The following is a 20,517-nucleotide window of genomic DNA, read 5'->3' as shown; positions in this document are numbered from 1 at the left end:
CGGAGGGCGAGGCCCGTGACGGCGACAGACTCCCAGGGCCCCGCGAGTGGGCGCTGCGTGGTGACCACGGTTAACGACACCGTGAGCTCCCCGGAAGGCCAGTACGGGAGTGGGTCTCGAGCGCCGCCCCCTCAGGAAAGCGCGCGCGGTGTGAGGGCACCGCGGTGCCCGCGGCCTCCCTGGGGCGCCGGTGGGGCACGTTTCTGTGTCAGATCATCGCCCCGCGCGCCGCGGACCGGCGGTGTCACAGGGCCGTCCTGGCGCCGCCAGCCTCGGGGAACCGCAGCGCCCCTGCTGACGCAGGTCTTTAGCGGGCTCGCTGCCGGCGGCCCGGGGCCCGGGGTGGCCGGCTCGCCGGGAACCGGTGTCAGGGAACCGGTGTAACCCGTGATCCAGGCGGGAAGGCCACGCGGTTGGGGCTCTCGAGGAAAACCATCCCCTCGGGAGGTGTGGACCCCCTGTGTTAGCTCCCCAGCAGGCCTGGAGGGCGGGGCGGGGTACGGCAGCGCCCTGTGGGGAGGAGGAGTCATTCCGGGTCAGCCCACCAGCTGGCCAGCGAGGCGCTGTCTCTGCGGCCGGCACTCGGGTGTCATTCCCAAGTTCAACGCTAGATGGCAGCAGATGAGAGCGTTTCCTCCCGCGCTCCGCTCAGGTGCATTTACAGGTCGCACCCTCGACTGCAGCGGAGAAGAGTGAGTTTTTTGGACGACACACACTCAGGTGTTACTCACTGGCTAGGTGGCAGCAGGCGAGAGGCGCTGGGCACAGCAGCGCGCGCGCACACACACAGTAGGGCTCCATTTACATGAAGTCCCGGAGGCGCAGATCCACACAGACGGGCGCGGTGGTCAGCGGCTGGGGAGGGGAAGGAGCAGCGGCAGCTGAGTGGCAGGGGTCTCCCGGGGGGTGGAGAGAGGTTCGGGAACTGGGCGGTGGCCCGTTGCAAATGCAGGGGATGCTGCGCGTGGGAGGCCCCAGGGGTCCCAGCATCGGGCCAGGTGTCCCCGCGGGAACGCAGCGCCCGGTCCGCACAGGAGGACGCGCTGGGGGTGCCCAGGTCGGGGTCGTCTGCGCCCTGTGAATCCACCCCGGTGTGAGGATGGCGCTCGGCCTCGGGGACGGTTGCGGGAGGGCTGGCCAGGCTGGAGCAGCCGCACTTCGCACCCCGGGGGGCAGGCTATGGAAGGCAAGGGGGCCTGAGGGCCGGGGCCATGCCGAGGCCGCCCTGCTGTCCTCGCTGGGGCCTGCGCCACCCTCTGTGGAAGTGCCCGTGCGGGGCGCACCGCCCTGAGCCCTCGTGTGCAGGGCACATGCCGCCACTCGGAACAGTGGGGGCCAAGAGATGGGGGAAGGGCCCTTCACGCTGACGCTGGGCGTTTGTGTACGTGAGACTTTCCTGGAACTGCGGTTCTTCTGGGAGCGAGCACGTGCACCGAGGCCACACGTGGTGGCACTGGCCTGAGGCCCTCGCCTGCCCAGGGTCCGGTGGCATCGGGGGCCTGGCAGAGACACATCCCAGTGGGTGCTCACTGGGTTCGGGTGGGCCGTTGGGATGCCACCACCCACGTCTGCGCTCGATGGGCGTCAGGCGGGCTCCTCCCCTCTGTTCTCAAGGCCCGCCCCTCTCACCTCTCCTCACACCGCCCTAACCCTGACCCCTACCCGAACCCGAACCCCTAACCCTTAACCTCTGCTCCGGACTCTAAATCCCTAGCTCTGAGCCTAACCCAGGTCCTGGCCCTTGGACTCGATCTTGACCCCTGCCCCATCCGGACCCTAATCCCTGACCCCAAACCCTAACTCCATCCCCTGGCGCCCAGCCCTAGCGCTCACGCTGCCTTCAGACTCTCTAACGCTAAATTAAAACCTAACCCTGACCCTACGCCCTGGCCGTCAGCCACCTATTCCACTTCCCTGACCGCAAACCCCAGGCACTGACCTCAGAGTCGAAGCCTGTGACCTCTGAAATGGAGCCTAAGCCCAGTCCTACGCCTTGTGTCCTCCTGTAGCGACTCCTTGGCCCCAACCCTAAACCCAGTCCTGACAGGAGCCCAGACTCAGCTCTTTGCGCGGAACCGGACCCCACCGCCCGCCTGCTGGGGTCGGACTGGCCGCAGCCACAGCGGACCGGCTGCGCCCCGAGCTCTGGGCGCCCGGTCCAGCGGCACCTCCGCCTCCCCGGCTGGCGTTGCTTCGCGGAGTCCCCCATGTGCAGGTCTCAGGGCCTCAAAGTCCGTGCCTCCCGCGGCCCTGTCCTCCCCGTTTACGCCAGCGAGACAGCTGCCAACGTGGGTTTGACTCGTTGAATAATTATCTTTATCTTTTGCTGTGTTTAACATCTTCCCATTTGCTTTGGAGTTCACCCAGCTTAGCAGGGTTTCTGTAAGTGGGCTGTCCTTTCTCGGCTTGGGATCATCGAGTTTGCATGTCTTTGGAGTGGAAATCTCACTATTTTCTCTTCAAACACTGGAGGTGGGGGGTGGGGGCTGCGTTGGGAGCCGGCACCTGGAACAGTGCCTGGGAGCCCGGAAGGAGCCCCGCGCCCCAGCTCAGAGGATTAGAGAAAGAATTGCATCCCCAACCCCCCCCCCCCCCCCCCGCCCCCGCCCTGAGCCTCCTGTGGGGGTTCCTCCGCTGTTGTCAGCCCCCGGGGCTCTGCCCTCTCTCGACAGGCACCGGCCGGGGCAGGGGCACGAGGCCCTTTGCTGAATGGGCCTCCCACCGAGTCACGAGGGGAGGGAGGAGGGCGAGGGCCCCAGCCTGCGGCCGGTCGCCTCAGGGAGGGGCTGAGAAGCCCGCGGGGCGGCCTCGTCCTGGAAATGCACTAGCTCTCTCCGGAGACACGCTCCGGTGGGGCCTGCGCCAAGGGCCACTCGGGCTACGAGGGCCGGACGCTCGAGGAAGGGACGCGGCCACTTGGCCCGAGATCACAGGCCTGGCCCGCGGGCATGATGCAACCGGAGGTCTGTCCGAGGTCAGGTTTGCTTTGGCCTGGGGCCCAGAGGGACCGCGGGCGGGGCGGGGGGCGCAGCGGTCAGAGGGGGTCCAGCCGTCAGATCACGTCCTCTGACCACTGACCTGTGGTGACCCCCCGGCCACGCCCCTGTCGAGTCCTCTGACTGCCGGCCCCGCTCGGGGCGACGGTCGGGGGTCCCGACGTCTCCGTGAGGGTCTGAGGGCTGTGAGGCCGGGACCCCCTTCAGCCCGCAGGGCTGTCCCCACAGCGGGGCCCTGCTCTGGACTCGGGGCGCCGCTGCCCGCCCCCGGCCTGGGTGGAGTCGCCTGCCGGCTGCGGCCCCTCCCCCGACCCCTCCCCCTGGGCGGGCCCAGCGCGGCCCAATGAGCGGGCAGCTGCTCTCGGAAGCGCCGAGTGACGGCGGCGACAGCATCGGGCACGGAACCCGCAGCGGACGCCGTACTGAGGGACCGAGGCGCCGCGGAGGTGGGTGTCGCTCGTCTGGGGGCCTGAGTTCCCGCAGGGAGACGGCCGGGCGCGGCGTGGCCCCGCGTGGTCCGCTGTCCCGTCGCCGACCCGACCCAGCACGGACCGGGCCGGGGCGGGAACTCGCCGGGCTCGGAGCTGCTGGGCCCTCGGGACGGGGACGGGGCTCCGGGGCCGTGACCTCGGTCTGCCGGGAGGGAGGACGCGGTGGCGAGGGTCCCTCGGCCGCGGGGCTGCGGGGCGCCGAGGGCCGGGGAGCCCGGCGACCGCGGTCCAGGGATGCCGCGCGCCGGCGGCCGCGGCTCATCCTTCCGTTTATTCACCTGCCAACTATGTTCTGAGTGTGTCCCCGGCGTCCCCACCCGCAGGCGCGCCCAGGGCCGCGAAGGCTCCGTTGTCTCTCGCGGGGCAGCTCCGCGAGACTGGGGACACGGCTGACCTTGCAGGTCCCGCGAAACCACGGACGTGCGGGCCCTACGCCTGCCAGGGGGACGGGGTGCGCCGCGAGAGTCCCCACAGACCAGTGGGCGCGTCCTGAGTGCTGTGCCCCCTCAGGAACGTCTGACCTCGGCTGCTCGTCCTGAGAAGCAGTTCGCTCTCCCGTCCGCTGCCGCCCAGACCCGCGGACCCCCGACCTCGTGTCCACTCCGGCGCCCCAGCCCCACTCCCTTCTGCGGCGCCGGCTCAGTCCCCGAGCCTTTCACGCGTGGAGTCCGCGCTTCCGTCTCGGCGCTGCTAGAGGTGCCGGCCTCGTCGCGCCCCCAGGAGGGAAGCCCCAGCGCTGTGCCGCCGCCCCACGGTCCTAGGGGCGTTCTTGGGCCGGGACGGTGAGGGCCCCCCCTCCCCCGGGAAAACGGCGCCGGGGCTCCTGAGTCCTTCTGCGCCTGTCTGTCCGTCTGTCTCTCCATCGCTGTGCCCCTGCCTCCCTCTCTGTCTCACGTTGTCTCTCTCTTGCGCCTGCCTGTCTCTGTCTGTCCCTCCGTCGGTCTGGGGTGTTTTGGTCCGTCCCTGTCTCTGTGTCTGTGTCTCTGTCTCTCTCTGTGCCTGTCTGTCCGCCCCTCAGGAACTCTCCCCATCTCCCCTCCCCTCTCAGCCCCTGAAACCACCCGCTGGAGAAGCCTGGCTTTGTTCTCCTAAAGCCGCTGCCTCCCTGCAGTGAAAAGAGCGTTGGCTCTGCCCCGGGTTTCACTCTGCCTGACCTGCTGTCCCTCCCAGTGCACCGGCACCCCCCGATGGCCGGGCAGGTGAGTGCGCCTCGCGGCTTCCCAAGCCTGGGCTGCCGGGCCAATGATGCCAACGCAGACTGGATGGCAGCGCTCTGCCCGCGGCTCTGGGACCTCCCGCTGCACCAGCTGGCCATCCCAGGTGAGCACCTGCCTGTCCGTGGGGGATCGGGAGGGGGTGCACATGCGGCTGCGAGACGGCTGCTCAGGGTGCCCCGGGGCCGCACTCCCTCCCCCGGCTCCAGGGAGGGCCCTTCCCGCCTCTGCCAGGTCCGGGGGCCCCAGGCGTCCCTGGGCGGTGGCCGCGCCCCTCCCTCTCTGCCTCCATCTCCACGGGGCATCTCCTCGGGGTCTGCGTCTCCTCTTCTGTCTCTTCTCAGGACCCTGTCCTGGGATGTAGGGCCCCCTGACTCAGGACGCCTCCCAGATCCTTCACTCTTCCCGTCTGCAAAGGCCCTGTGTCCATACAGGTCTTCGCAGCGGGCTCTGGGAGGGTGTGGCCTCGGGGCCGCCGTTGGCGTGTTCTTGGCATGTCCCCCTGTCCCCCTGCGGCTGCAAGCACGGGGCGGGGAGGGCTCACGGCCGTGTGGCCCCGGTTTCACGGCAGGCAGCCACGACACGATGACCTACAGCCTGAACAAGAAGTGCCCCATCTCGAAGACAGAGTCCCGGCTGCTGCAGCTGCTGGGCCGGCTGCTGCCCTGCCTCACGCAGCCCGTGGTGCTCAAGTGGTCGGTCACCCAGGTGAGCATCGCGGCCGGGCTCGCCCGAGCAGCGTCCCCCTGGCGGCCGCGGCCCTCACCCTCAGGGGCGGAAGCGGAAAACGCAGCTCCCGCTGCCCCGGCGACACCCGCGGCGGCCGCAGACAGACGCGGTTTGCTGCCGAATCAGCCTCGAAGCGGGCGCGACGGGCGCGCGGTGCAGGCTGCGCTGGAGGTCGCGGTGCCGGCGGCGTCGGGCCTGCAGGCCCCTGGGCGAGACCCGGCCCACCGGGTCCTGCGGGTAAAAGCCCTGGCTTCTCCGCGGCGCGGGGGGTGGGGGGCGGCCAGAGGCTCCTCGCGGGGATTTCCGCGCACGTGCACATGCCAAGAGCTGCCCTGACACGTGCCCTCGTGTGACTGCCTGGGAGAGCGGCCTGGCCGCTGAGGCCGCGGGTCGCTCTTGCAGGGATTCCTCGAGCCCCGCGTCTGTGCGGCCCCCGCCCCGCCCCCGCGCACACCCTTGGAGATTTCAGGGACCGCGAGTCGCCGGGAGGAGTGGACCCCGGCGGCCGGGGAGAGGAAGGGCTGGCTGTGGGTGCGGCGCCCAGGGGGCTGCGGCCCTGGCGGAGGGCGTGTGATGGCCCAGCCAGCGGCCTTCTTCCCGCTGCGCCGTTCCGGCTCCCTCCCTGCAGCCGCGCTTGCTGGACGGGCGGGCGGGGGCCGTCCCCTCCACCCGGGGCTCCGTCCTCTGCAATTGGCTTTGCTCTGAGGTTCACTCCCCCAGGGCAGGCGGGCGGCCCACGCGCCGGGCAGGGAGCCCCAGTGGAACGTGGGGAAGCCGCATTCCTGGCTCCGTCAGACGCCAGAGGCCCTGGAGCCAGGACACTCACCGCGCAGCCCCGGAGGGAGGAAGGGCGCGGCGGGGCCGGGCAGGGTGGTTGGGAACCTGCGGGGTGTCCTGGGGGTGTCTGGTGTCGTCAGCAGGCGCTTCCCGGGGAGCGTTCGCAGGGATACAAGCCGGGGAGGGGCGGGCGCCGCTGTGATTTCGCGGCTCAGACGCCGGGGGGGAGACGGAGCGGATCCATCGCCCCGCGGCGAGGGAGTTCTCCGCCGGCAGCCGGGGGTCCCAGGCCGACGCGGGACCTCCGCGCGCTGCTCCTTAGGCGGGTGGTCGCTGCCAGGGGCGCAGCTGCACTGCTGCTTCGCCCGCACAGGACGCCCGTGCCTCTGGGACTTCGGGGCTTGAACGACACCCACCGAGGCCTTTGCACACACCGCGGCCTCGGCCCGCGCGCAGGGGCCTCCGTCGGCAGAGCCGCGGGATCGCGGAGCCGAAACCCCAGCTCCCCGCACGGCCACACAGGCTGCAAACCGCATTTTCACATTAATTCTACGCTTTTCCCTCTTATTTTGTGTACAGAGCACATTAGCATTTTTTATGGTAACCATTTCTTAGTTTTTTCTATTGTGTAGAGGTCTTAGTATTTTCTTCTTTTCATATATGTATTTTTTGCTTTTTCCATTATTTTTTCTACAGAGGCAAGTACTATTTTCTTTTTATGTATATTTAGAATTTTAAAAAATTAAGATTTTATTTCTTTATTTTTAGAGAGACAGGGAGGGAGAGAGGAAGAACGGGTAACATCCATATGTGGTTGCCTCTCACGCGCCCCCTGCTGGGGACCTGGCCCGCAACCCAGGCCTGTGCCCGGACTGGGAATCGAACCGGCGACCCTTTGGTTCGCAGGCAGCTGCTCCGTCCCCGGAGCCACGCCAGCCAGGGCCTTTTTTTTTTTTTTTTTAAATGTGGATATCACTTCTTATTTTTTCTATGACCGTTGTGACAGCAGCAAAGTGCCATTCTGCGCCCCATTTCCTATCTTCACACTCATGTTCTCCTCCCCGTCATGACGCCGCGTGAGGATGGCGCGCCACACACTGCTCTGTGAGCTGCGTCAGCCTCCCTTTTCCCGCTGGGACTCCGTGTGGAGAGCGGGAGCCTTGTCTTCTGTTCGTCTTCTCTCCGGATGCCTTCTTGCCTTTCCTGGAGCTGTTTGTGGGTGAAGAGTCCCCGCTGCAGTGGACTTTCCTGGGCACGCTCTGACCTCTGAGAGTCCCGGATGGGGTCCAGGACCGCAGCCGGAGCTGCTGTGGCCCATGGGGGCGGGGGTCCTTCCAGTGAGTGCCTGGGAGGAGGGCCCGGTGGGACCGTGAAGGGCCGTCCAGTCCCGGCCAGAGCCAAGGGGACACTGGGCGCTGGGGCCAGCCCAGCGCTTCCCAGGACAGGCCCCACCCCGGGAACGCGCCACGGCCCGCGTGCCCCGGAGACAAGTGCAAGGCCTGGCGCGGGCGGCGCCTCGGCTGCGATCTGGCCTCGGGCGGGGCAGCCCGCAGTGGGCACTGACCCGCGAGCGCGGCCGCGGGGAGCAGGGGTGACGTGCCTTCGCCGTCTGCAGGTGCTGACGGTCACGGAGCAGCTGGACGCGGGGGTGCGCTACCTGGACCTGCGGATCGCGCACATGCAGGACGGCTCGGAGAAGAACCTGCACTTCGTGCACATGATGTACACGACCGTGCTGGTGGAGGTAGGGGGCGGGCGGCCAGCGAGGCGTCGAGCCGCGATGGGCACCCACGGCTGTCCGGACGGGAGGTGGCCGACCTCTGGCCGCCGCTGTCTGGAATTCGCGGCCACCCTGTGTCCCTGAGTCTGCCCTGGCCACCCCACCTGGCTCCCCGGGGAAGCCTGGGGTTTCGCAAAGTGCACCCCTGGATGCCTTTCTGCCTGCCGTGTGCACGTCCTCTGTCCCGTCTCCTGTCGGCTGCTGGACAGGCGTTCCCAAGCCACTCTGTGATGGGTCACCGTCGGCCGCACAGCTGCCCCCATCCCCTGGGCCCCGCTGCGGGCCCCTGGACTTCGGAGGGGCCGTCCCCGGGACCTCACTGTGCAGGTCACCCACGGGACCTCACATGCCCCCTGGAGCTTCCCAAGCTGATGTGTGCACACACAGAGTTCTGTGGCGGGGGGAGTACACACAAGTACACTGTATGCATGCATGTGCATGCACCGCACACATTCACACATGCACAAGAACCCTCACATTCATGCACTGCACATGTGCACACAGCTCTTCCCCGACTCGTGGCTATTGGCCCAGCTGTCCCTCAGGCAGTTGAGTCCCCAGAGGGCAGCGCGTGCTTTCTCTGTTGCCTTCTTCAGCACCTGAGCCATACGCTGGGAAGCCGCTTCGACAGGTGGGGGGTGTCCCCGTCTTCTGGGCTGAGTCAGGTTGTGTGGCTGTGTGAGGCTGTGTTACTGTGTCAGGCTGTGTCAGGCTGTGTCAGCCCACACACCCCTGTCCCTGCCCAGGACACGCTCACAGAGATCTCCGAGTGGCTGGAGAGCCACCCCCAGGAGGTGGTCATCCTGGCGTGCAGGAACTTCGAGGGCATGACGCAGGACCTGCATGAGTACCTGGTCACCTGCATCAAGAACATCTTTGGGGACATGCTGTGTCCCCGAGGGGTGAGACCAGCCGGGCCTGCCCACGGCTCCTGGGAGGGACAGGGGTGGGACCACACATGGGCAGCTACACCTGCTGAAGGGCTCCAAGGCGGGGGCAGGGCTGGTCCCCCCGCAGGCCCCTGTCCTGGGCGCGGGGACGGCCGTCTTCCCTGTGTCCTCCCACGGGTGTCCCTCTGGGTGTGTGTGTGTCCCCGTCTCCTCCTCTTATACAGCCCCAGTCCTGTGGGATGGGGGCCACCCGAGCGACCCCCTCTTATGTCAGTCACGCTTCTGAGACCCACCTCCTAGCCCAGCCTTACCCTGGGGTCCTGTGCTCAGGGCCCTGACACACGAACTTTGGGGACACAGATCGGCCTGTAACCCCACCTGCGGTTTAAGCAAGCAGATAGCCTTCCACGTTTGCCGTGGGTTCTGGTCTGCATCGCCCCTTCCTCCCCAGGGAGCCTAGAGGGTTGAATCCTGGAGCTGTTCAGGCTTGAGTCCCTCCCCATCCACACCTCCCTGTGCCGTCCCACCCCTGTGCCTGGCGCTGCTGCAGCTACACCCTGTCAGGCCAGCACAGAGCGTGTCCCCGACAGGTCCGGGCGGAAGCAGAGACGGCGGTGCTGCTGGCAGCCTGGGGACCCCCGTTGCCGGTCCCCGAAAGGGCACCGGGGGGAGAGGCTGCCCTCGGGGACGCCCGCCGTCTCCCTGGGGATGTCTGGGGGAGGGGGGAGAAGGAGGTGGGGACGCGGGCCTTCCAGCCGAAGAGGGATGGCAGAGCGGCCCTCGAAAGTGTCCCACTGACTCCCGGTGACGCTCCTGCCCCGCCACTCACGGAGTGGGGTCAGGCTGCGCGGACAGGAACGAGGGTCCGAGTCCTGGGCCAATCCGGACGCCACAAGGCAGGCGTCGACGCCCCGCCTCCCGCCCTCTCAGAAAGACGCACCTCCTCCCAGCCCCGCCCCCGTGCTCCGCAGGAGGTGCCGACGCTGCGGCAGCTGTGGGCGCGCGGCCAGCAGGTGCTCCTCTCCTACGACGACGCGGGCTCCGTGAATCGGCACCGGGAGCTGTGGCCGGACGTGCCCTACTGGTGGGCGGACCAGGTGAAGCCTGAGAAGCTCATCCGCTACCTGGAGCACATGAAGAGCTGCGGCCGCCCAGGTGGGTGCGCGCAGCGCGGGGGCGGGGCGGACGCTGCTCCGGGCTCGACGCGAAGGGGCTTTCAGGCCAGCGTGCGGCGGTGCACGCACGGACATGCGTGGTGAGCTCGCGCGTGTGCACACATTGTCTGCGCGCGCGCACGTCATGCACGTACATTCATGCACACGGGCCCACACATCACGCATGGCACACGCGTGCGGTTTTAGTGCTGAGGGGCGTAAGGCCTGGTGGCTGCACGGTGGCCATCGGCCCTGAGCGAGGAGCAGCGAGCGGCTCCTGCGCCTCGTGCACCTCCGGCACCGCCCTCGGCCCGTGTGTGTCCGGTCGGAGCCTGCTCCGTCCTCTAGCGGCTGGTGACTTTAAGGAAATCAGCGCTTTGGGCAGTTGCGCGACAAGGAGCCCCAGCTCCTTCAGTCACGGCCGGCGCTGCTTCTGCTTTGTGACGTCCGCTGGCCTGAAGAAGGGGACGTCCTGACTTCATCGTTTCTCAAAGCCCCTTGGCCGTGTTCGGTCACATGTTCGTTCGCAGGGCATGCAGGTTAGGCGGGCACATCTTCGGGGACACCATTCGGTCTCCACTCAGGGCGGAGGACGTGGGATCCTGGGGGCCGTTTCAGGCCCGCGCGCTCTGCGACTGGAGCACACGGACCCGACGCCGGTTGAGCCTGGCTGTCTGAGCTCTCGTTTCCGAAGACGGAGCCGGACGCCGGGGGGTGGCTGCCGCGGCTCGCGGGCCTCGGGGTCACCGTCCCGGCGCCCTGCCGTTGCAGGCGGCGTGTTCGTGGCCGGCATCAACCTCACCGAGAACCTGCAGTACATCCTGGCGCACCCGGGCCAGTCCCTGAGGAAGCTGACGCTGCCCAACCTGCCGCGCCTGACCGCGTGGGTGCGGGAGCAGAGCCCGGGGCCCGGCCCGCGCTGCGTCAACGTCATCGCGGGCGACTTCATCGGCTCGGACTCCTTCGTCAGCGACGTCATCAGGCTCAACGAGAAGCTGCTCGGCTGCTGAGCGCGCGTCCTCCCTCGAGCTCGCAGGCCAAACGCCGGGGAGGAGCGCGGCGGGCGTCCGGGGCACCCCTGTCTCGGGCGGGGGCGGCGGGGCGAATTCCGTGACGGCGCCGATCGTCCCAGGTGGCTCCGGGGGCGCCTCTTCCGGGAAGCCGTTACCTGGGGCTGCGGGTCCCGCCCTCCGGCTCGGACCGCCGCGGGCCGCCCACCAGGCGCTCAGCGGCGTCCCCTGGCGGCGGCTTTGGGGGTGGCCCAGGGACACCCTCCGAGTGCCAGCGACGGAGCCTTCAGCGGGGTCCTGCCGGTTGGGCAGCACTGAGCGTGACAGGAGCTCCTCAGAAAACACTTTCGAGGTCACGGGAGCAACTATCTCTAGGTCCCGGGAAGGCTGGCCGGTCCCCTACCTCTGCCCCGCACCCCCCGCCGGCAGGCGTCCCGGGTCCCGGGGGCCGCTGCGACGACGATGCTTTGACTGCGATGACCCGGAGGAACGAAGGGAATCTGGGGGTTTCTTAGTAACATAACGGTGAAGGGCGTGGAGCAAGGTCCCCCGGCGCCCCGTTTCCCAGCGGCCTCCTGCATGCAGGTGTGAACACGCAGGTGTGAGCACGCAGGTGTGAGCAGTGTCCTGCAGCGGCGCTGCCTCCCCTCCCCACCCTCGCCCGCCCTCCGCCCCCTCCGGACCTAGGACCGGATCAGGCCTGGTGTGGGCCAGGACGGGGCTGCCCAGCGGCGGTGTGTGCATGTGGGGGGGGCTGGGGGGTTACACTGAGCCAGCGCGGTCACAGCTGCCACGCTGTGCCCCCGCCAAGGCTCCGTTTCCAGACGGCCCCTCCCGGCGAGAGCTGTTTCCTAAGGACACACGGGCCTTACTTGGGAGCGCGTGGCAGTCCAGCCCACGGCCCATCGTCCGACACGTGCACCAGGCCCGTGCGCCCCGCCCCCGCCACCGGGGGCAGGTGCCCACCGCCACAGGCCACCTGCAGCCCAGAGTCCACCGGGATTACCCGCAGTAGCCAGTCCTAACGCGCGTGCCCCGTACACACGGGGGCCCCGTGCTTTGCACCCTGCCCACCCCCCACCCCGCACCCAACCGGGCTTGGCCTGCCGCCGAGGCGAGCCCCCGCCCCCGCCCCCGCCTTGGGACAGACAAAAAGCACCGCTCTGGTGCTCGGCTGCCCCGGGTTCGCCCTGGCGCCTCCATTCGTGAAAATTCCTCCCACCTCAGCATCACCCGCACCGGCCGTGGCTCCGCCTCCTGCGACCCGGGAGCCACGATTCCAGAAGCTCCAGGGTCACAAAAGCACCTCCCTCCTGCGTGTGGCTTGGCAGCGCTGAGAGGCCCCGTCCCGGGACAGAGGATGGGTCCTGCCTCGTGTGTCCCCTCCCTCCTAACGGGGTCCCTGGGCTCATGACCGGGAGCAATATTCCGGCGCGGAAGGGCGTCACGCTTTATGTTTTCTTAGGACCATCTTGAAAAATCAGTTAATCTGCATTGGAGTGCGTTGTCTTTGGGACCACAGAAGTCATTTCCCAGAATAAGATCTGCTCTTGCTGTGGGCGACGGTGTCAGGACATCCTGGCCTAACACAGGCCCCGGGATCGGGACGTGCCCAGGCCCTGGCGCGCGGTACCCGGACGGCGCAGCTCCGACGGAGCGCCCAGGGTTCCCCTCGAGACCCGCCAGCGCCTCGCAGCTGCGCCCGGGCCGCTCAGCAGGGATCGCTTGCCTCCAGGGAACAGCGGAAACACGCGGACGTCAGGCCTGAGCGGGGACTTCCCGTCACCAGGCCATGCAGGCGCGGGCGGCACAGGAAGGAGAGGCACGCACGTTAACCGCACGGACCACCTCCTCCTGGTCCTGGGCAGTTCCTGAAAACCTCGGCTGTGGCCTCCTCCCTGCTCATGACTCTTCCTGTTCCCGTAAATCCAAGGGCCAGACGGGCGTTTTGAGAGTTGTCATGCGCGAGCTTCCTACAGGGAGCGTGAGGCAAAGGTTCTGTGCTTCCGTTTAAAGGTGGCTTTCCCGAGCTTTGAGCTAGACAGGCACGTCGTTCCAGAAGGATCCTCCGGGCGAGGCGGCTTCCAGCCGCTTTGTAAACTGCTGAGTAAATGTCTGTGAAGGGGACACAGTCCCATGGCGCTCTGTCCCTCCGCCTTTCTGCTCCCGGGGTCAGCCCGGCCCAGGCTGCCTTCCTCGGGTGCCCGCTGTCCTCCCCCCCCCTCGGGGTTGTTCTCAGAGACCCGGCTCCTCTGGGCACAGTGCACCCGCAAGCTGCGAGCAGACATAGCCTGTCTGGGGTGAGGAGGGCTTAGTACCTTCTGCCCCAAAGGGTGCCCCCTCTGGGGAACCACGAGACCCCCAGCCTCCCCCTGCGGCTCCTGAGGCCCCTGCCCTGGCTCTGGGCCCCAGAGGTCCCACCTCCTCACCCGCAGGCCTGCATTGCTGAGCTCACGCCATGGCATGTGGACGCTGCGGTCCGCCAGCCTGTGCACAGTTCAAGTCCTTGGGGGAGGGCACCGTGGGGGTGGGCGAACCAGCGGGAAAGCCGGCACCCAGAGACCAGAAGGCCTCGCCGTCACATACGCCGCCTCCCACTTCCCAGCCGAGCAGAACTGGGGGAGCCGGCGCAGCTGCTGGAGGGGACAGGGTGGCCACGGGCTGCTGCTCTCGGGGCTGGATCTCAGGGCCTGGGGAGCACGCCCCAGGGGGGACCCCTGCCAGCGGGGGTCTCCCAGAAACCCCCTCGGGGCCAGAGACTCTGGGACGGCCCCCCCGGGCGGCTGAGCCAAAGGGCACGGACCAACGGGCCCTGCATCTCATGGCCCCAGGTCGGACCGTGTCCCAGCTCCGCACAGGGTCTGCGGGGTCCTGGGAGCCCAGCCCGCGGGCGGGTGGGTGAGGCCGGGTCCCGTGGGGGCTACAGGCAGCCTCCCACTGCCGTGTGCACCCAGGACCCCACGAGTGTGGCCGTCCCGGGCCCGCCGTGACAGACGACCACCATGGGCAGCTTCGGACCACACGGATTTATTCCGTCTCAGTTTGGAGTGTGGATGCAGCCGGGGCGGCAGCAGGCGCGGGGGCGCAGCTGGGGGGGGGCGCGGGAGGCCACGATGAGCCGGTGCGCGGCGCGTGCACCTCGGCGTCTCCTGAGGCAGGGGCAGCGCTCAGCCAGGTCCACACCCCCTTCGGCACGCTCGGCACAGGGGCAGTGGTCACTTCCTTATTGCCCCGAAAGCTGACCTTCTGGGGCCACGCAAGAAACGCCCCCGTCAGGGCGAGGGCAAGTCTAAGGGAAAGCGCACAGCAGAGGGGAGCAGAGACCCCCGGCCGCCCCATCTCCTCGGGAGCGCGCTCAGTGGCCTGGGCTCCGAGGGGCACGCGCGTATCTCTGGAGCCACGGGACCGCCGGCCAGTTCTGCGCCGGCCTCTGTCTCGGACCCCAGGGGCCAGGAGAGGCATCTCCGCAGCCGTTCTGCTCCAAGAAGGAGGTCCCTGCCTGCGGACACGGAGCCGGGGGCGCGGTCTCGCCTGGGTGGAGCCTGGCTCACAGCTGGGGAACGGAGGTTCCGCGTCCTGCGGCGGCGGCGTCGTCGGAGGCGTCGGAGCGAACGCGGTCCACGCCAGGCGCCGACGACCCGCTCCCCCGGCAGCGCTCCGCGTCCACCGCTGCCTTCCGCGGTCGCTGCCATCCTCAAGGCTGAGGGGCTGTCTGCAGGCCACAGGCGCCCGTTCATTGTGGGAAGAGCTTCCGGAACCTGCCGTAGGCGGAGCTGCTGATGATGGCCGTGACGTCGGCCACGCCGGCCTCGGGAAGCACACGCACGTCCTGCACCGTGGCCTCCTGGTGCAGCCAGCTGGGGGGAGGGGCGGCTTAGGTGGGCAGCGGGGCGCGAACGGCGAGCTCAGGGCGGCCTTACCCCGGCGGGTCCCCGGCCACCCCATGGGCGGTGACTGGCCTGGACGCAGCCGTCTCGGCCCCTCCCCCGCCCCTGTCCTGCCCGACCCACCTCAGCTGTGGGCCCGCCAGGCGGATGCGCAGGGTCACGACCCGTCTGCCCGTGGCTCGCAACACGGTGCCTTCCAGCTCAGCCTTCAGCTCCTCCAGCCCCAGCCCCAGGAGGGCGGACACGGCCAGGGCGTGTGGCTCCGGCGGCTGGTACCTGCGCGGGGACGGCCGGGGAGCAGGTTCAACGGGACCCTGGAGTGCGGGGCCCAGCTGGGACCAGCTCAGGCCGTCCCAGGAGGGGACACAGCCTGTCCAACGGGCCAATGCGGGGAGCACGGCCTGCAGCATAAGGGGCCCAGGGTGCGCGAGGCGCAGGCTCCGCACCTGCCCCAGGGGCCGCTGGCTGTTGCACACACTGGGCGGCTGGGCCGAGGGCCCCCTCCCCCTCCCTTCCCAAGCTGGCCTGGCCGCCACGCACGCGGCAGGGGTAGTGCACGCGCTGTCCCCCGCTGGGCGCTGAGCCCCCCGGGGCCCGGGGACGGGGCGGGCGGCTCACCCAGGCACCAGGTCCACCTTGTTGTGCACCTCCAGCATGGAGTCCAGCAGCGGGGCGGGCAGGCGCAGGCCGCGCAGGGCCGAGAGCACGCTGGCCTTCTGCAGGTCCGCCTCGGGGTGGCTCACGTCCCTCACGTGCACGATGACGTCCTGGGGACCAGATGGCCGCGCAGCAGGACAAACGAAAACCCCCGTCAGCCCCACATGAAGACCTGCCAGGGCCAGTATGGGGGGGGGTGCCCCACGCTGCCCCCGCGGGACCGCGTGCAAAGCTCTGGGCTTTCTCACGGCCTGGCTGCGACCCCCGCACGCACCGAGTGGGCCACGTCCTCCAGGGTGGCGGAGAAGGACTCGATGAGGCTGTGGGGCAGCTGGGACAGGAAGCCGATGGTGTCCATGTAGAGGACGGCCATGCGGGAGGGCAGCGACCCAGCGTGAGCCGTGACATCCAGCGTCGCGAACAGCTGGTCCCGCGGCTGCGCAGCAGCGTCTCCCGTGAGCGCCTTGATCAGCGTGGTCTTTCCTGCGCGTTGGGCACGGGACACGCGCTGCGTCACAATCCCTCCCGCGCCTCCCGCGCCCCGGCAGAGGGCCACCCATCCGTCTGACACGGCACCGTATCTGCGCTTCCTGGGAGGTGGGAATTTACACGTATCCACTTATGGCGCTTCTAGGCCTGGAGGCACCCCAGCCTGGCTGCAGGTGTGAGGGGGTGCCCGCCGCTGCTGGGCGCAGACAACAAGGTCCGGGAGGACAGAGAGCGGCCGCTGCTCCGAGAGGCCGCGCTTCCTGAGTGAATTGTGCCGCGGGGACTTCGCTGGTGCTCCTCCCCCGCCGGAGTGCCTGTGACCCGGCACCAGGGGCGCAACAGGAGACCCCGCCCAGACGCCCCACGAGCTCTTCACAGGGGCTGGGCTCCGCCCCTCACCCGCCCCTCACCCGGCCACCGCTCACCGCTGTTGGTGTAGCCCACCACGGAGACCACCGGGAACTCCCGCCGCCTCCGCTGCCTGCCCAGCAGCTGCCTCTTGCTGCGCAGCCTCTCCAGGGCCTTCCGAATCTTCGCCTCCTTCTCTCTCAGGAGGCGCTGCTGCAGCTGCATGAAGGACTCCCCTGGAAGCCCCACGGAGGCGCGTCAGGGAGCAGGCTCGGGAGGGCAGGGCGCGCGCCGGCTGCGCTGACGGCCTCGAGGGACGCCCGGCAGCCGCCACCCGGACGCCTCACGCTTGGACAGGCACCCCCGCCTCCAGCTTCTGTCGTGCAAGGACAGCTGGGCTGCCCTCCACTTGGCATGAGGTCAGAGCCTGGGAAGAAGCGCGCGCGATATCCCCAGTGGGCCGAGTGGCAGCGCCAAGATGTGGCACATTCTGACCACTAGACTCTGGGAACGGAACCTGACTGGGAAGCAGGGACCTCGCAGACGCGATGGCGGGAAGGGTCTGAGAGGAGGTCGTGCTGGGTCCGGGCGGCTCTACGTCCCGTGACAGTGTCCGTAGAAGAGACGGGCGACGCGGAGCCAGAGAAGCCCCGCGGAGTCACGGGCAGAGACGGGAGGGGCAGGAGCTGAGAGCGGTGGGAAGGGCCCTCCCCGGGCCTCAAATGCCTGGTCTGCGCAGCGGGGGCGGGGGAGATGTTTTTCTGGCTCATATTTTAAATGGCATTTTGTACCACAATCTTTTTTTTTTTCTTTACTTATTTTTTAGAGACACGGGAAGGGAGGGAGAAAGAGGGAAACATCCATGTGTGGCTGCCTCTCGCACGCCCCCTCCTGGGGACCTGGCCCCCAGCCCAGGCCTGTGCCCTGACCAGGAGTTGAACTGAGGACCCTTAGGTTCGCAGGCGGGCGCTCCGTCCACGGAGCCGCACCCTCCCGGGCTGGTTCCGTTGTGTTAACCCCGGGTGTGCGGTCCTCGCTGGAACTGCCCCCAGACCACCTGGATCCCTGGCTTGTGATGAGGCCACGGACCAGCGCTGTAGGCAGCTCCCGCCACGGCGGGGTTGGGTCGGGACGCGGGCCCCTCCCCAGAGGCGGCGGCCGTGACTCCCCCGCTTCCCAGCAGCGGGTGCGCGGACCCTGGACACGCTACCTGACCCCATGATGTAGCGAGAGCTCCCTCCACGTCCATCCGGGTGGGCGACGACGTCTTTCAGGTGGGACCTGTCGTGAAAACGGGGCGAGGAGGCGGACGGGAGGAGACGCACAGGCCCGTCCAGGGAGACGGGCGGGCGCCGCAGGCACGCGTGAGGGCCAGGATGCAGCGCTGGGCGCCGCCCCTGAGGGAGAGGGACAAGGCGCGGGGTCTCCCTCCTGCGCGGGAACTGCCTTGTGGGGGCCTTTGCTGTCCAGGGCACAGGGCCCCCCGCTGCGGGGCAATGCCCTGCGGAGGGACGCGCCCCAGCCGTGTCCCGCGGGTGCCATGGCCCAGGAGGGTGCGGCCGGCCACGCTCTGTCCGCTCTGCACCCGAGCGGCAGTCGCACGCGGGGAAACGAGGCGGCGGCTCTGCCGTCTCCGGGGACACCGGAGCCCGCACCTGAGGACGGGGAGCTCGGCCAGGGCCACCTGCAGCCGCGCCTCCTTGGTCCGGGCGTTGCAGCGGAAGATGTGCAGGACCACGGTGAACCGGTCAAACACCTGCACGCCCCAGGCGGCCTCCAGCTCTTTCTGGGAAAGGACCGCGTGTGAGGGGCCTGCACAGGGAGCCCGCCCGTCACTGCCCATCAGGTGCCCTGGGTCCCGAGTCCCTGCTGCGCGGCTTGACCCGGGGCCCCGTGCCGAGGGTGGACGGCCCACGGCAGGGCCCCGTACCTTGGCGGGCGCAGACAGGCGCTCCACGTTCAGGAAGACGGCGGTGACTTGTGGCAACCCTCGGATCTTCTCTGAGGAGAGAAGGCCGCGTCAGGGGTCCCTCCTGCCCATCTGCGCGCGGCAGGCCCTGCACGTCGGTGGGCCGCGTCCGCGGACCCTCTGAGCAAGGTGTGCAGCTGAGGCTCTGGGGCAGCGGAGGTGTGGACTGGGGTCGAGGGGACGCCTGGGTTCCGAGTCCCCATGGGAAGTGAATGACCTCAAGGCTCAGAGAGACAGGCAGTGCGCCCCCCTTCCAGCGCGCGGCTCTGGACCGCGAGCCCCGGACGGTGGGACAGGGTGGAGGGCGGCGAACTGTCAGCGTCCCAGGAGAGCGGGGTTCATAGGCAGGGCCCCCATCGGACACTGACGATGGGCAGCTGGAAGGAGGGAGGGAGGGCAGGGCTGGGGTCGCGCGCGCTCTGAACTGCCTGCCGCAGAGGCTCGCTCAACTTCCTTCGCCGCCGGAGGCTCTTTGACATCGGATGCGAGTCCAAGCGGCAGCCTGTGCTTGCTGTTCTGCTGGGAGGAAGGGAGAAGGGCAGGGACGCGCGCCCGGGGCCCACCTGTCAGATGCTCCAAGGTCCCTTTGCCGAAGATGAGCTTCCTGTCGGGCGTTTTCGTGGGCACGATCATCGTCTCCACCACCGACCACTGGTCCAGCGTGTGGACCAGCGCCCTCGCCTCCGCCACCTGCCACTCGGCTTCGGGAGAGACGCGTTCTTGGCGACGGCTGCTTGCAGCCAGTCAGGGCCGCTTGGGAGGGGTTCCCTTAGACCCCTAAGTCCAGCCGCCCCAAAGGCAGCCCCCTTCTCAGAAGCCCTGTCCTACGAGTTCCCGCCCTTGCAGTCCTTTCACCGTAGCAGCCTCGGCGCAGGCCGGACCGCCCCCCGCCCCCCGCCCCCGCCCCACAAGGTCCGGCCATGAAGCCCCGCCCCGGGCGTCCGGCCCTCGGCGCCCCGCCCGCGCCGGCTCACCTCGCGTCAGCTGCGGCTTCCCGGGTCCCCACTTGACCTCAGGGTGAACCACGCACACGCGCTGGGCCCCCGCCGGCAGCAAGGGCTCGCTCCGCAGCAGCTCCTCCTCCTCCTCCTCCGCCTCCGCATCTTCTGGCTCCTCCTCCTCGCCCGCCCGTCCGGCCCCGCCGCCCCGGCCATCTGCACAGGGATCCCGGCCACCGCCACGCCGCCCCTGCTGGCCCCTCGGACCTCCGGGACTGCGCGCCGCAACCGCGCGCTCAGGGCAGGCCGCCGCCGGCGGCGGCGCGACCCTGAGTACCGGGCGGCCGCGAACCACGCGCGAGAGCGCGGCCCCCGGGCGGACGGCGGCCCGCAGGGTCCACATCCCGCGGCCGCACGAACGCCACGGGGCGGGGACTCGGGGGCGAGCGTCCCTGCGGAAAGCCCATTGGACGTGCGTGTCACGTGTTCGCCGCCGCCTGTAGGACGTGAAGTCGCGGCCCGCAAGGAACGGGTCCGCGGGGCTGGCGCCCTAGTAGGAGGTGCGCCTCCGCGCGGGCGGCTCGCGAAGGACCCTGCGACTGGAAACACTGCGAGCCCCTCGGCGGGCTCTCCTGCCACCCGGCGGATTCCCGCGCCCCTCCCGGGCGTGGGCCCCTGGTCCCAGATCCTGCCCTGGGGTCACAGCGCGGCCCGGGTCCCAGATTTTGCCTGGGGGCTCCAGCCGGTCCCGTTGGCCCCAGGCGCGGCTCGCGGTCCCCGGGATGTTTGGGATGGGTTCCGGGGCCGCGCGGGGATTCGAAATGCAGCCGAGAGGGTCCCGGGTGCACGTTGGCAGCCCCAGCGTCCTTTTCCATCCCTGGGGTCCCCACGTTCTGCTTCGGCGGTCTCCAGGTGCGCCCGGGGGTCTGCAGCCCCGAGAAGGACTTGGGCGTGAGTTCACGGCTGGCTGTGTCGCGCCTTCCATGGTTGACAGCCTCAAGGGCCCCTAGAAATTGGACTTTTCTTGGGTCTGCGTGGACGGTCTGGCCCCGCCTGTCCCCAAATTCACTGTCCGCGAGAGTGTGTGTAATGCTCGTTCTCAGAGGGTCGGTGATCCTGCGAGTCTGGGCAGGGGTGCCCGATTCCAGCAGAGTGATTACGAGGTGCCGAAAGGAAGACAGCAGGAAA

General features: G+C 68.9%; 2 protein-coding genes across 2 annotated transcripts; one reads left to right on the top strand and one right to left on the bottom strand.

Moving 5' to 3' along the window:
- The first annotated feature begins 3,393 nt into the window (after positions 1 to 3,393).
- Positions 3,394 to 11,070, top strand: PLCXD1 (phosphatidylinositol specific phospholipase C X domain containing 1). The gene is made up of 8 exons (XM_054585043.1): positions 3,394 to 3,442; positions 3,889 to 4,269; positions 4,536 to 4,807; positions 5,273 to 5,409; positions 7,823 to 7,951; positions 8,734 to 8,889; positions 9,849 to 10,032; positions 10,803 to 11,070. Exons 3-8 carry the CDS (start codon positions 4,675 to 4,677, stop codon positions 11,039 to 11,041), a joined length of 978 nt encoding a protein of 325 aa, XP_054441018.1. The 5' UTR covers positions 3,394 to 3,442; positions 3,889 to 4,269; positions 4,536 to 4,674; the 3' UTR covers positions 11,042 to 11,070.
- A 3,574-nt stretch (positions 11,071 to 14,644) lies between these two features.
- GTPBP6 (GTP binding protein 6 (putative)) lies at positions 14,645 to 19,771 on the bottom strand. Its single transcript, XM_054585042.1, has 10 exons — positions 19,366 to 19,771; positions 18,955 to 19,092; positions 18,353 to 18,423; positions 18,078 to 18,208; positions 17,633 to 17,703; positions 16,500 to 16,658; positions 15,860 to 16,068; positions 15,547 to 15,695; positions 15,052 to 15,204; positions 14,645 to 14,898 (listed from the first exon to the last, which is right to left on the bottom strand). Exons 1-10 carry the CDS (start codon positions 19,730 to 19,732, stop codon positions 14,775 to 14,777), a joined length of 1,572 nt encoding a protein of 523 aa, XP_054441017.1. The 5' UTR covers positions 19,733 to 19,771; the 3' UTR covers positions 14,645 to 14,774.
- Between the last annotated feature and the right edge of the window lie 746 nt (positions 19,772 to 20,517).

This window comes from Pteronotus mesoamericanus, unplaced genomic scaffold, assembly GCF_021234165.1.
Source record: "Pteronotus mesoamericanus isolate MK-2021 breed Mesoamerican mustached bat unplaced genomic scaffold, CSHL_Meso_final contig_80, whole genome shotgun sequence".
NCBI classification, from domain to species: Eukaryota; Metazoa; Chordata; class Mammalia; order Chiroptera; family Mormoopidae; genus Pteronotus; species Pteronotus mesoamericanus.
This window is presented reverse-complemented; position numbering and strand designations above follow the sequence as displayed.

Coding starts and splice junctions, on each gene's coding strand:
- PLCXD1 (XM_054585043.1), top strand. CDS start 4,675: ATGGCCGGGCAGGTGAGTGCGCCTCGCGGCTTCCCAAGCCTGGGCTGC. Junction 5,410..7,822: donor TCAAGTGGTCGGTCACCCAG/GTGAGCATCGCG, acceptor CGCCGTCTGCAG/GTGCTGACGGTCACGGAGCA. Junction 10,033..10,802: donor GAAGAGCTGCGGCCGCCCAG/GTGGGTGCGCGC, acceptor CTGCCGTTGCAG/GCGGCGTGTTCGTGGCCGGC.
- GTPBP6 (XM_054585042.1), bottom strand. CDS start 19,732: ATGTGGACCCTGCGGGCCGCCGTCCGCCCGGGGGCCGCGCTCTCGCGC. Junction 16,069..16,499: donor GGTGGGCTACACCAACAGCG/GTGAGCGGTGGC, acceptor CCCAACGCGCAG/GAAAGACCACGCTGATCAAG. Junction 15,696..15,859: donor TGGAGGACGTGGCCCACTCG/GTGCGTGCGGGG, acceptor TCTGGTCCCCAG/GACGTCATCGTGCACGTGAG.